This window comes from Hemicordylus capensis, chromosome 4 (assembly GCF_027244095.1).
Source record: "Hemicordylus capensis ecotype Gifberg chromosome 4, rHemCap1.1.pri, whole genome shotgun sequence".
Taxonomy (NCBI): domain Eukaryota; kingdom Metazoa; phylum Chordata; class Lepidosauria; order Squamata; family Cordylidae; genus Hemicordylus; species Hemicordylus capensis.
In genome coordinates this window covers 156,355,383-156,370,045 of record NC_069660.1, presented here as the reverse complement: position 1 = coordinate 156,370,045, position 14,663 = coordinate 156,355,383, and the positions used below count along the sequence as shown (strand labels likewise).

Sequence of the window (14,663 nt, the reverse complement as noted above, 5' to 3'; positions counted from 1 at the left end):
GACAATGTCCCGCAGACATGGTCAGTAAAGGGCTTAGAAATTAGTTGTGTTTTTAGGTGAACACCCCAAGTATGTAAAGAATGAAAAGAGGTGTAGTCAGTTATAGCTCCCTGAAAAATGGATCAGTATGATACACTTCTTGGAATGTGGCGTATTTGCAAACTTTTTTTTTAGATGTACATTTGAAAACTCACAGATGTACAGCTAAAAACAAAGGCTACAAACCATGGTTGGTCATCCGCTTGGCTGGGACGGTGAATGAATGAATGAATTTGCACAAGCCACCACAAACCTTGACCTCGCATGCTCTCCCCTCTTCTACATTTAAGGAGAAAAAATTAGAAGCTTTTGTTTGCTGTTTCATCCAAAAGCAGCAGGCTGTCATTTAATCGAACTCTTGTTTGTTCACAAAATAATAGTTTGCACAAACCACAGCTTGTGGTAAACTGCAGTTAGTTGCAAACCACAGATGAAAACTTCTAAATCTGGATAGTGATCCATTGTCACTCATGACCAATGGATTACTGCGCCTGCACAGGGACCTCTCAGATAGATTTACTATCTACTACTATAGATTTACTGTCCCAACTGCCAGAAGTAATGGACATGCTGAGCTCAGGCATGGCAGGGACGGGCGCAGAGAGGAGCTGATAAATCTATCCAAGACTTTTCTGCGTAGGCGCAGTAACTCGCTGGTCATAAGTGACAATGGTTCACCTCCAGATTATCAGTTACAGAAAAAGCAACCTGTTTTTAATCCCTTCATGCATGATGTAGGGGACGGAATGCAAGCCCAAGGCACTTCGTGGTTTATGCGCATAACCACAGTGGTTTGTCACTATGTCTGAATCAGGCCACCATGTGAAGTGGCACTTGATGTAAAAGATAGGCTCTCCAAATTTTTGTAGTATATGTCCTGTGTATAATCTCAAATATTACTAGGCCTCCCCTCTCTATATTTTGATGGAAGAGATGCATTATGCTTTTAAACTGGTTCTTGGCTACTGCTCTATGAATGCCTTTCTCCCAGCGAAATTACTGAACCCAGAGGAATAAGGACCACCCCCCCACCTTTCTTCTTTTCTGGTTTCAATTTTCTATTAGTCTCCCAGACAAGATAAGATCTCCAAGGACTGTGAGCTCTCCTCAGTCTCCAAGCTTACAGAAACAGTTGGATCCTGTAGCAAATACAGCAGAAAAGGCCAGATCCTCTTCAAACTCTCCAGGGGCTACAACTACTGGACCCAAGCCAAATCCTGCCTTCTCTGATATGAATCTTGGAACCAACAGGACTGGAGCAGGTGGGATGAATGGTGAGCTGACAAAAAATCCTGTACAGAACATGATGGTACATTTCAAAAAGTTTGAAATGGATTCAAAAAGTGAACCCTCACTTCTGGTACATTTCAAAGTTTGATTTGAGCACCTGAATTTAGGTGCGTAATAGCATGCATTTATCTTACAGGCTCCATGCGCTTCTCGCCTGCTGGTCTGCAGCATCGTCTGTCAGCAGAACTCAATTACTTAACTGCCATTGAGGAGTCTGTACGGCAGATTTCTGATGTAGAACGGGTGCGGGGCATATCGCTTGCACAACAGGAAAGTGTTTCATTGGCACAAATACTAAAGGTAATTAGAGGGGTTCTTATCTCTGCCTTAATTAGTTTTTGCAGTCTTACCAAAGTATCCCGGCTAGGGATTAGAACAGTTGCAGTAGGGCTGAGATTTCTTCATGTGATCCAGTGAAAGGTAAGAGAGATATTGGCATGTTCCCATTAAAGTGACAAAACTAACAGGTTGACTTTATTTGTTAAAAGTTTTTCTGTTTTGAAATCATGTGACAATCAATCTGTTGTTGGCTAGCAGGTAATACAGCACTGATTTTGAAGTTCTTTTCTTTGTTCCAAACAAGAAAAAAATCTGTGGAGATCTACTATTTCTTTAAAAAACCCATATGTACATTTCCCAGAAATACTCATGTGACTAGAATTAAAATGCCAAACTTCACTGATTGCAGCATGGTGATCTTGGTATGATCAGGGTGGACATTATGAATATGGGCACTAAACAATACTGAAGCAGGAGCGATGCTTGCATTTTCTAGTATAAATGAAATGTATTTGGGATTCAGTGACTGAGGCATTAGTTTCCCTAATCTGTAGGCACAGCAGCAACGGCATGAGAGGGACTTGGCTCTTCTGAAGCTCAAGGCAGAGCAAGAGGCTTTGGAAAGCCAACGACAGTTGGAAGAAGCAAGACAGAAAGCAGCTCAGGTAGTGTGGCCTTCCAAATCTGCAAAGAATGTGAAGTTAGATTTCTACTGTTCTGAGGAAATTGATTCTAGTTTTTGGCCCTCAAATGGTAGGCAGGAAATCTGAAGATTTTGACATAACAAAAAATAATTTACACTTGTTTTAGGTTATAAGATCTTGATACTTAGAAGAGGTCTTTCTTTCCAAGATGGTAGAGGCCTCCTGTTTTGTCTCTAAATGTCAGATATGGCTGTAATTTGAAATGAATAATCTGGTGATGTGGACTTGAGTTTTTGGACTTGAGTTTTTGCATTCATGCTTTAAGGAACTGCCTGTCAGATTAGGAATAAAATTGGCTGATGATTATTATTAGTAGTATTCTTTTTAAGTAGCATTATTCTAAAAACTGAGTTTGCTGAGAGTTTGCTTGTTTTTAAGAAGAGAGGATAGGTTTTTCAGAGATAAGAACAAAAGACATTATTATCCTGTAAGCACTTCTATAAGACGTGCTTATAGGACAGTAAGCCCTTTCTTTGCTTCTGTTGTAGAATTCTTTAGAGACATTTGCCCAGTTTAGGGTCCTGGACTCCTATTGTCCAGTTTCTCAGATTCAGGCCATTTTGCAGTTCCAATGAATGTATATTATATATTTTAAAAACACCCCAAAACTTTATATAGGCCCATGCAGAATCACTGCAGCAGCTGGTGCAGTCACGGCAGGAGGCAGCAGAGGCTTTGCAGGAGGCAGCGTGCAAGATGACAGCTCAACAGATGGAGGCAGCTCTGCTCACTACAGATGCTGCTCGCCAGATCCGTGAGGTGAGATTCTGCTGTGAAGTCCTTGGCAAGCATGGTCCTGTGTGAAATGACTCCTTAAGATAATTTGCTCACTGTGGCCAAAGGCTCTTCATGGAGGAGCTTTCTGCACATTTCTACATCATCGTTCTAAAACAAACAAACAAGAAGGCGGCTTGGTGAGGGTGGAATTTAAAAACTGATATTTCTGACTCAGCATGACTTGTCAAATGTGAAGAATGTTGATGCTTTTGAATCTTATTTCTCACTATGCTCCTCTTATTTAGATGACGGAGCTTGCACGTGCCCAGATCTCTGATCGTGTTGGTGCTCCTGCAGCTCCAATTACCACATTGTTTGACCAAGGGCAGAAGCACCATACAGCATTCATAAAGCAACTAAAAGCTCATGCTTTTAGCAGGTATTTTATATCACATTTTGCTCTGGGAGTAGAATATAAACTGTGTTTTTCACCTTGAAGGGGATTCAATGGAAAGATGAGTAGTGCATTCTAAACTGAAGATCTATGTGTTAGTCTCTTGATTGAATGATCATAGGCTTTTGAGAAGACCTCACAGATGGGGTTCTGCCATCTAATTGGGTATCTTGTCTTCCTTTCCTTTCCTCCAGTGCCTGCAGGCTTAGGAGGGTGGAGCAAGAGCTTCACCCTTGCAAGGAGCCAGTAAATTAGTTACACTCAAGGCTTACCTCACTGGAACATAGGAAACCTTGGTCAGTCTACGTCAGAATTGTCTACACTGACTGGCAGTGGCTTTGCCAAGGTTTCAGGCAGCAGTATTTCCAAGCCCCAACCTAGAGGTGTCAGGGATTGAACTTTGGACCAGGCAGATGCTCTACCACTGAGCTATGGTACACCACACCCCCGCTAAGGGATATCTTACAGCAGGCAGTGCTCACATGTAGTCACCCATCCAGATGTAAACCAAGGTGATTCCTGATTAGCAAAGGAGACAATCCATGCTTGCTACCACAAGACCTACTCTCCACCCCAAGTCTCGCAGTGGACTTGGGGTGGAGAGTACAGGTTGAAGATGCAGTTTTTGCTTATCTCCCCTCCCCTTTTTGTTTCTAGGAATATGTTCCTGAGGATCACCCAGGCCTCAGAGACATATTCTTGGCAATGAAAAAGGGCTTTTGCAGCAAGGAACATAAATGAGATCTGTGTCCTCCCTGCATGCTGAACTGCGAGGCAAGCATTGAGTGCAGCTAGTTTACTGGCTCCTTTCATGGGCAGAGCTCTTTTTCCACCCTCCTGAGCCTGTGAAGGTGGGGCATTATTATTATTCCTACACAACCTTTTTTTCAGGAGTTGAAAGAAGAAGGCTCATAGTAGTGTCCTCCTGCTTGATCAGAGCTATGTCCTCCAGTCCCCCTGACAGGAAACCTTCCTCCTCTTAAGTAGCTCATTCTGTATGGGAAGAAGACCAGACCTACATGGGCCCTCTGGAGTGACAGGAATTCTCCACTGTGCTCTCATAGGCTCTGTGATTGATAGAAAGTGGTCTTATTTGAGGGACACGAGCTGCTTTTTGCACAAAACAGAAATAAATAAGCAGACAAATGTATGGATCTTAATGGTGATCCAGTATCCTTCTCAATGTGGGCCTTGTACCTGTGCAATATTCCTTGTGGAAGGATTTCAAGCTCCTTGTAGTGCTCTGAAACTCTGAAGGAAACTCTGTCCTTCATGAACAAAGCACGCTCAGTATCTTTGGTGGCAGAGCATTTTCCAGCTTGCTTCCTTCTTGGCCACTGTTGCGAACGCTTCCCTCAGGATTTGCTCCTTGTGCTTCGTTTCTGAAAGACACAAAACTCACAGTTTGCTTATTATCCCTTCTGACATTGGACTCGTTTTTTCCTAACTATTCTTTGCCTCATGTTCTGGCTGCATCTTTATGGACTCAAAAAAGACTTTTAAATGCTGTTCCACCTGCAGCGGGACTCTCCCCTCTTCCAATAGGCATGACCTCTGCCTGCTTTGCTTAGGGGAAGACCATAACTCACACAGCTGCAGAATTTGTTTATCATTTCCCAAACAAACTGAGAAGATCAGAATTGCGTTTGAGAGTGGCCCTTTACAAGCAAGTCTTATGCCCGCTGACTCAGTGCCATGATCTCCTCTATCAGCACCATCGACGTCGACACTGTTGAAGTAAGACTCAACTTCGACAGCTGCCCCTGGTGTTACCGATCAAGCCACCTTAAAAAAACCCAGAGATGTTTCGAAGGATGGCCGCCACAGGCATCATAAGAAACAGAAACCCCTGGAAGAAGATACATCGATGTCCAAATGTCAAAAAACTTTGTCTTCATCTTTGATGTCGACAGGGACAGTTGTGGGATTGAGCACCACAGTAAGCTTTACTCCTCTGGCCCGGAAAGACTATTAACAATCCGAGTTGCTATTGGTCTGACCACCGTCATCAGCGCTGGTGCTCCCGTCGATATCAGCATCAACATCGAGCCATACACAACCTTTGACACCTGCCTGTAACCTGGCTACTTTGATGTCGTTGATACCGATCAACACTTGACCACCATCCCCATCATTTGTTCTGGTCATCCATTCCCATTCATCAATTTCTTCCCCAGAGATCATTGAGCAGGCTTCTTCTCTTCCAGCCTTGATTTCTCAGGCTTTGACATCAATACTGGTTCCAATCTTGGTGTTGTCAACCCTATTTCTGATGATATCCGCCTCTACTGAGGCCCCAGCATCATTGATGTTGACACCTCCATTGTTCTGCACTGATCACATGTTACTGAGGAGCCTGCCCACTCAGCCCTTGGTTCCTTAATTCCCCATGTTCAGATCTCATTTCCCATTGACGCTCTTGGTGTTGGTGTTTCCTCTCCTTTGTTACATCAAATTTATTTTGGGTCACGACGCTGTCTGGATCAGCATTAGGGGTTTTTCCCTACATGACCTCAATGTTGATGATAACTCTAGCTCGAATGTTTTGCAGATTCTTAAAATCTCTTCTGCTTCCTCAGCACAAGCAACTCCACTTGCTCCCCAACTTACCTGCCAAAACCATCATGGAAAGAAAGACTCCACTTTTCATTTCCTACCTACTCTCCATACTGGAGAAAGCTCAACTACTGGAGCTCACCTGGAGCCATGGACCCAGGGTTCATCAGAAGGATGTGATGATTTAAAGATCATCTTTACGTGCCTTGCCCATCATTTCCTTATGACTATGAAGAATTCAGACTTTGTAAACTAAAAAAAAAGAGAGAGAGAACCGCTTCTCAGGGTCAGCCATCTCCTGTAGGTCCAGATGCTTCTTTCAAACATCCACTGGATCCTCCTCCTGGACCTCAACCATCTATCCCACAGCAACCTAAGCCACAGCCTCCTGTGCCAAGACCCACTGAACCAGCTCGCCCAGTTTCTCTTGATAAACAACCCACTTCTCCAGTGGCCCCCCTGGAGATAGCTCCTTCGCCAGACAGACAAGCTTCTCTTGATGACTACACCATTGGAATCTGATGATGATTCTATGCATACTGAAAACTTATCTGATCCCTCTCTGGACAACAATGTCCCTTATAACCCATCCCACTCTTCGAGTGAGGAAGCGAAATCTTATCAAATTCAGATTGCTGAGATGGCAAAAGTCCTTGGCTTAGAATGGAAATCTCCTATCTAAGAAGTCAAGGACCCCAAGGTTTTGTTTCCTCTACCACAGTATCTCACAGTGCTCCCCATGCTACCAGTACTGATCCACTCTGCTAAGTCGGTGTGGTAAGCTCCATCTTCCTCCTCCATCTACTTCTAGGTGTCTAGAGATTTTTTACCGTATCCAGGAGGATCACTGCAATTTCTCTTTAAGCATCCTCCACTGAACTCCCTAAGTATAAATTGTGTGATGAGCAGTAAATCAGGCCAGAAGCATTCTGTTCCTGTTGACAAAGAGGGCAGAAAACTGGACATTGTTGTCTGGAAGGTATATTGTTCCTCATCTCTGACTATGAAGATAGTCAATTATATGGTCTGTATGGCCAAGTTCCATAATTCCGTCTGGGAGAGTTTTAAAGATGACCTCAAAGATATCCCTAACTCTATCTAAAATAAGTTCAAAGATATGCTAGCTAAGTCTGCAGACTTTACACACCAGAATCTTAGCACTGCGAAGTATCTTATGGAAACAGAATCTTGCACATTGCCTAGTGCCATTTCCTTAAGGTGACATGCATGGCTTTGTTCTTCCTCCATACAACAAGTAATGAGAGATAAAACTGAAGACCTCCCCTTTGATGTGGATGGTCTATTTAGTTCTGAAATGGATGAGACTATGAAGCAAATGAAAAAAAAAAATCTAAGTTTCGCCTCTTCCGCTCAGCAATACCAGCCACAAAAATTTAGGAGGTTCAACAAACCACAGTACTGATACAGCCATACTGACTGTAAAGACTTCAGTAAATTTTCCCAGAACACCTGAAAGCACTCCTTCCTGCAACAGCAACATCATCAACAGAGAACCTCAATCAAGGGCCAATTTGGCAACAGAGCGTCCCCAGTCCCACTGCCTATTGGAACTTCTGGACCCATCAATCTCACCACTTTCTTGCAAAGCAAGCCTTTCTACAAGAGGAGAGACGGCTCTCCATTGTACGTATGATCCAATCCTTCAGGTCCAGTCCCACCCAGGAGGCACAGAACATCCAACGCCTCTTGGGCCTGATGTCATCTTGTACTATGACTATTCATTATGCCAAACTTCATATGCAACACCTCCAGTTGTGGTTTCTTTCAAAATTCAGGCCATATGTGGACAACTGGGGGCTGCAGCTTCTCTTGCCACAAACTATTTTGGACTCCCTGATCTGGTGGACTCTTCCAGGAGATCTAACAGGCATACCATTTCAACTTCCTATTTTCACACCACAGACACTTCCTAAATGGATGGAGTGCTCATTGTGTGGGGCTTCATGTGCAGGGTCTGTGGAACCATGAACAATCACTCCTCCAAATAAACTTCCTAGAACTCTTGGCCATTCTCTTGGCTCCCAAGTCCTTCTCACCTGTTCTGAGTGGCAAAACAGTCCAAATCTTACTGGACAAAATTGCTATTGCATACATCAACCACCAGGGTGGCACAGTTTCTGGTTTGTTCTGCAACCTTTCAATTCACCTTTGGGATTGATCAATAGACCACCATGTCTACCCATTAGCTCTTCACATAAAGGGCACCCACAATGTCTTGGCAGACGATCTCAGCAGGGAAATGAATCTGTCCTGCCAACACGAATAGGAGGTCAACCATGATGTCCTCTCTGATCTTTTCCTATGCTGGGGGAGTCCTTAAGTGGACCTCTTCATGATTCAACTCAACAGGAAGTGCTCCCTCTTCTGCTCGCGTACAGCAGTGGGCAAGGGGTCTCTAGGGGATGCCTTCCAAATTCCCTAGAAAATGCATCTCTGCTATCTCTTCCTGTCCTCCTCTCTCCTGTCATGTGTCCTCAGCAAAATCTTACAACATAAAACCAAATGCATAATACTCACACCGTGGTGGCCAAGACAGCCTTGGTTTCCCCTCCTCTTGTGACTGTCTCGCGGCCTCCACCAGTGCCCCAACCCACTCTTACAGAACGGGCTAGGTGCTCCATCACAGCCTCCGAATGTTGAACATGACAACATGGAGGCTGGACTTGGAGACCAGATCTTGTTCCACAAGCAGAAAGCCTTGAGCAGGCACAATTATGCCTGCAAATGCAAAAGATGTACAAACTAAGCTAAGACTAAAGGCTTCAAACTAACTTCTGCCTCTGTACATCAAGTCTTCCTGTATTTAACCTCTCTAAAACATACCGACCATTCCAACTCATCTATCAAGGTCCATGTGTTAGCCCTCTCTGTAATGCATAAAGGATGGGACTCTAAAACCCTCCCCCCACCACCACCCAGACTGCAAAAGGTTTCTAAAAAGGCCCAACAATCTCTTTCCCTCAATCAAGAAACTGGTTGAGCCCTGGAGTCTCTCCTTGGCACTCTCCACCCTGACCTAGGCACCTTTTGAACCGTTATCCTCAACTTCTATTAAGCTGCTCACCCTCAAGACAGCTTTCCTGATTGCAGTAACTACCTCTAGGAGCGTTATTCAGGAACTGAGCTGAAGTGCTCTGCCGCTGAAGATACCAAGTGTGCTCTGTGCCCAAAGGGCAGAACTTCAGAGCACTATGAGGAGCTTGAAATCCTTCCACAGGTACTATTGCATATGTGCAAAGCCCACATTGTGAATGATATTTGACCAAAAGATCAAAAATTACAGGTGAGCAACCTGGTTTTAGTGATATTTCATTGAATGTTTTGTACCCATTTTACGTTGAAAATCTTGCCTTGGAGGTGTATTGTGTTTCAGCTATCTAAATCAATCAATTAAAACTTTTTTAAAATTTCAGGAGTACTCAAACTAGCTTGTTTTTCTTTAATAGGAAAATAGAATCCATTACCTCTTCACAAAATAAAGAGGAGACCACTGAGTCAAAACGTCAGTACTCTCCCTCATTTGATAGTTATTCAGAGTCATCAAGATCAAAGGCACATGATCAAAGGTGAGAAGCAGGACATATAGAATCTCTGTAAGATATGAAAATAATGAAAAAAGACTGCCGGGTGTATTTGATACAAGAAATCAACTTTTAAATAGGTTTTATTTTCCTTGTTGAAGGAATGTTTCCAGCTCCTTTTTCCCCATTTATTTCCTTTTTCTTTCCATTTCTCATACATATGCTGTATGATTCTGCCGGTTTGGCCCCTGCCCCCATCTCTTAAATTTGGTAAAATGAAATACGGAGCGTCTGCAGTATTGGAAATCTCCATAATAATTGGCTGTTAGAATTATGGTTTCAGATTTTTAAAATGAGTCCTCAAACCATTTGCTCATAAGGGAAGGTATTATGGGATGCTCATGAATATTCCAACAAGTAAAAGGTAAAAAAATCCAAAAACAGCTAGGCACACAAGTCCTAGGTATAGATGCTGGTGGTGGAAAGGGGTGTATTGGAAAGAGTAGGCAGCAGAATTACCTATGTTGGACTGTGTGTGGATGAGGGTATGAGTGTCTGGTATGGGAATGGTGCATGTGAGGAGCATGAAGGGTAAACATTGATGAAATATTTTACACATGCAGATGTAGATACCCTTACCTGCACATTTATGCAGGTCTCAAAGAGTTTCCTCTAAATGCGTATCTGGAGTGTTATTGCATGCACTAGTAGGGATGTACACGGAACCGGTTGGCCCAGTTCGGTTCGGTTAGGTTCGGTCCGGCACCCCCTCAGAGCCCCCCGGTTCGGTCCAGTCCGGGGGTGGGTGGGTTGCGGACCTTTTTAAAAATTATTTTTAAGTTTTTTATGTCACTTATTCCCTCCAGGGGAATTGTTGGAGGCCGTTGGCGTGTGTGTGTGTGTGTGTGTGTGTGTGTGGATTCGCAGAGGTTCCCCCTCTCCCCACCGACCTTCCTTGCCGCCCCAAACCAGGCCATGCAGAGGCCAATTGTGCAGGCACGGCGGCCTCCAAAATGGCCACCATGGCGGGGGGAAGGCCTGAATGGGCTGAAGAGTCAACCGAATGGCTGGTTTGGGCTGCAAGGAAGGCTGGTGGGGGGCCCTCCATGGACCCCCCCTCCCACTGCCTCCAACAACTCCCCTGGAGAGGGTAAGTAACATTTTTTTTTAAAAAAAAGTCTGCGAACCCCCAAACATTTGGGGGTGTTCAGTCCGAGGTTGGACCGAACAGGGGGTGGTTTCGTTTGACCCCAAACTGTCAAACCGGCTTTCACGTGAAGTGTTTGCTTTGTAAATCCAACAACCTGATTTGTATAATGCTTTTTCCATTTAGTCTTCCACGGATATGAAAAAGGCTTGTGCCTGCTATGTATTTTGGATTGCAGCCGTGGTGTTAGTAAAAACAGAGATTAGAAAAGAAACAGTGCAACGATGTTCTGGTTTCTTTCTGTTCTGAGCCTAGACCATCCTTGTAGAACTAGTATTGTTGTATCTACTGACATTTTGTGCTGTGTTGGATAGTGTCTTCCCGAAGTGCATTATATAAATTTAGATACCTCTGAATAATGGGATGTAAATTGCTTTAACTGTTTCATTTGCTTTATTATTATTATTATCTAAGTTGATCTAGACCCCTGCTAACTGGGCAAAGGGGCACCTTTTAACGTGTTAAAGTTTAACTTTAAACTTTATTTAGCAGGGGGAGAGTAACTGGCCCTATATATCTCCAGCACAGTACCTCCAGTGACCGTTGCTGGTGTCTGTCTTATGTTTCGTTTAGATTGTGAGCCCTTTGGGGACACAGGGATCAATCTTATTTATTTATTTATTATTTCTCTATGTAAACTGCCCTGAGCCATTTTTGGAGGGACAGTATAGAAATTGAAATAATAATAATAATAATAATAAAAATCACCATGACCGCACTTTCACAAATACTAAACAAAACAGGCCTCGGATACCAAACATCTAAAACATCAAGTCAAATCAACCATCTGCTGTACATGGACGATCTGAAGTTGTATGGAAAGTCCCAGTCAGAAATCGAATCACTGCTAAACACTGTCCATATATTCAGTAGCGATATAGCAATGGAGTTTGGACTAGACAAGTGTGCTGCATTAATAATGAACAGAGGGAAAATAACAAAAACAGAAGGAATAGAACTGCCCAATGGAAGCAAGATCAAGAACCTGGAAGAGAAAGAACATTACAAATACTTGGGCATTCTCCAGGCTGATAACATCGCACACACTGAAGTGAAAAGAAAAATCGGAAGTGAATACATCAGGAGAGTTAGAAAAATCCTCAAGTCCAAACTCAATGGTGGGAACACCATACAAGCCATAAACACCTGGGCTATACCTGTTATCAGATACACTGCAGGAATAATAGACTGGACCCAGGCAGAACTAGAGACGCTAAATCGTAAGAGCAGGAAAATCATGACCATCAATCATGCTCTGTACCCCCGCAGTGATGTAGATAGGCTATACCTCCCTCGCAGCTCAGGTGGAAGAGGAATGCTGCAAGTCCATCGAACAGTAGAGGAGGAGAAAAGAGGCCTTGAAGAATATATCAAGGACAGTGAAGAAGATGCACTTCAAATGGTCAATAACGCAAAACTATTCAACACCAATGAAACAAAGCAGGCCTACAAGAAAGAACAAGTCAAGAACCAAACAGAAAAATGGAAAAAGAAGCCCCTGCATGGTCAATATTTGCACAATATAAGTGGAAAATCAGACATCACCAAGACCTGGCAATGGCTTAAGAATGGTTGCTTGAAGAAAGAAACAGAGGGTTTAATCCTGGCTGCGCAAGAACAGCCACTAAGAACAAATGCAATAAGAGCAAAAGTCAAAAAATCAACCACAAACAGCAAGTGCCGCCTTTGTAAAGAAGCAGATGAAACCGTGGACCGCCTAATCAGCTGTTGTAAAAAGATCGCACAGACTGACTACAAACAAAGGCATGACAAAGTAGCAGGGATGATACACTGGAACATCTGCAAAAAATACAAGCTACCTGTAGCCAAAAATTGGTGGGACCATCAAATTGAAAAAGTTAAAGAAAATGAAGATGTAAAAATATTATGGGACTTCCGACTACAAACAGACAAACATTTGCCACACAATACAACAGATATAACTGCAGTGGAGAAGAAAGAAAAACAAGTCAAAATAATCAACATAGCAATAGCAGGGGATAGCAGAATAGAAGAAAAAGAAATAGAAAAAAAATCACAAAATACAAAGATCTACAAATTGAAATTGAAAGGCTGTGGCAGAAAAAGACCAAAATAATCCCAGTGGTAATTGGCGCCCTGGGTGCAGTTCCAAAAGACCTTGAAGAGCACCTCAACACCATAGGGGCCACAGAAATCACCATCAGCCAGTTACAAAAAGCAGCTTTACTGGGAACAGCCTATATTCTGCGACGATATCTATAACAACAGTAACAACATTGACAATAAAATTCAGATGTCTGGATAAAACAAACCAGTCAATAACACCTTTCTGACTGTGTAATGAATGAATGGATGAATGAATGCAAAATAGTAAGATTCGTGTTTTGCGGTTCTTTTGGTTTTGTATTGGTTAATTTTATATATGTTGTTTTTGTTTTAATAATGATTAAATAAAATTGATCTGATCCTGAGATTGTCTGAAGTTGAGTCAGTGCCCTTAGAGTCTTGGGCATTCCCCAGATTCTGCAAGGGCTCTGCAAGATCAAAAACTTGTTTCTAGTCTTGAAGAGCCTTTTCAGAGTTTGGGGAGCTTTCCAGACTGTAAGGGTGCTGGTGTAACAGTGCCACCACAGGGCGACTGGGAGAGTTGCACAAGAGTTCCCACAGTCCACAGCTTTGTTAGTTTGGTAGTCAGCCACCATGTTGTACCCCTGGCCCATCCTTTTCATTTTATTTTGGTAGACTTAAAGAGGAGATGATGTTATCAGGATAATGCAACCGTGTGGGAAACACTTATATTGGGGAGCAGCGATATAGGAAGATGCTGAAAGGCATCATCTCATACTGCGCGGGAGATGGCAATGGTAAACCCCTCCTGTATTCTACCAAAAGAAAACCACAGGGCTCTGTGAGTGCCAGCAGTCAACTCCGACTCGATGGCACAACTTTTTTACATTGTTTAAGAGCTTTCAGACACAAAATGCCTGCAGTGAATAAGAACTGTGCAAGAGCCTAGCTATGTGCTCTAGAAATTGCCATTCCTTTTAATGGGACTTTGCTTGGTTCCCAGGGAATTGTCTTCTAGACCAGGCCTGCTAAATTTTAAGCTACCAAGCTGAAAGCAACCAACCAGCCACCAATGCCGACATTCCTGTTTTAGCAGCCTCTCTGAGCCTGAAAATACAAGAGGTTATTGAGCACCTTGCAGGCCACTTTATATAACTTATGAGCCATCAAATGTACAGTGCTGACCTTGTCCCTCTTTCAGTGTGTGTATTTTGGGACATTAGCCAGGCAACTTTATTTTGTGAGCATTTAGCACTTTTCTGATACTCAGCATGAGGTGACTGTAAACTGAAAGAGATGACATTTGTGAATGCTGTTGGTATAAAAATAGACATTGACTTTGTTATTCTGAGGTCTGCCTGAGTTTTGGCCTTTACAACTCTGGTCTGAGATTCAACTGTGTGTTTCTATTATGTTCTTTTAAAAAACAGTAGCAGCAGCAGCCGCCAGGAAAGTCCATCTGTTCCATCTTCCAAGGAGACCAAGAAACTGTCCCGTCGTGAAAAGCCAAGTGCTTCCATTGCAGAGGAGGCTCCTACCGCTGTGAATGATTCCCTGCAAAGTAATGGTATTCCTCTCATTCATGATGAAAGAGGTTAGTAGTGAATACATTCATTACGGTAATCTACAGAACACAAATGCTAAAGAAAAATGAAAATTAATGTAAAGTGCATGTGATGAGGGAGATCCAGGATTCTATAAGTTGTGTTCCTTAAATTGGCTCCAGTATCAATTTATTACCATTGCATATCCATCCATGTGACATGCAATCACCCATCCATGTGACATGCAATCACATAGAGCACAGCCACTGAAAGACATGAACC

At 43.0% G+C, this 14,663-nt stretch overlaps 1 protein-coding gene across 5 annotated transcripts in view; it reads left to right on the top strand.

The window, feature by feature from the left end:
- Positions 1 to 14,663, top strand: part of CEP350 (centrosomal protein 350) — a 139,902-nt gene that overhangs the window by 62,628 nt on the left and 62,611 nt on the right. For 4 of the 5 annotated variants that reach the window (XM_053244150.1, XM_053244149.1, XM_053244152.1 and 1 more), the window contains 7 exons: positions 1,105 to 1,313; positions 1,466 to 1,629; positions 2,163 to 2,273; positions 2,931 to 3,071; positions 3,335 to 3,468; positions 9,507 to 9,626; positions 14,268 to 14,431. In XM_053244150.1, the coding sequence (XP_053100125.1) occupies positions 1,105 to 1,313; positions 1,466 to 1,629; positions 2,163 to 2,273; positions 2,931 to 3,071; positions 3,335 to 3,468; positions 9,507 to 9,626; positions 14,268 to 14,431 (1,043 nt within the window). The remainder of the gene's footprint in view (positions 1 to 1,104; positions 1,314 to 1,465; positions 1,630 to 2,162; positions 2,274 to 2,930; positions 3,072 to 3,334; positions 3,469 to 9,506; positions 9,627 to 14,267; positions 14,432 to 14,663) is intronic. The other variant, XM_053244151.1, reaches the window with a different exon arrangement.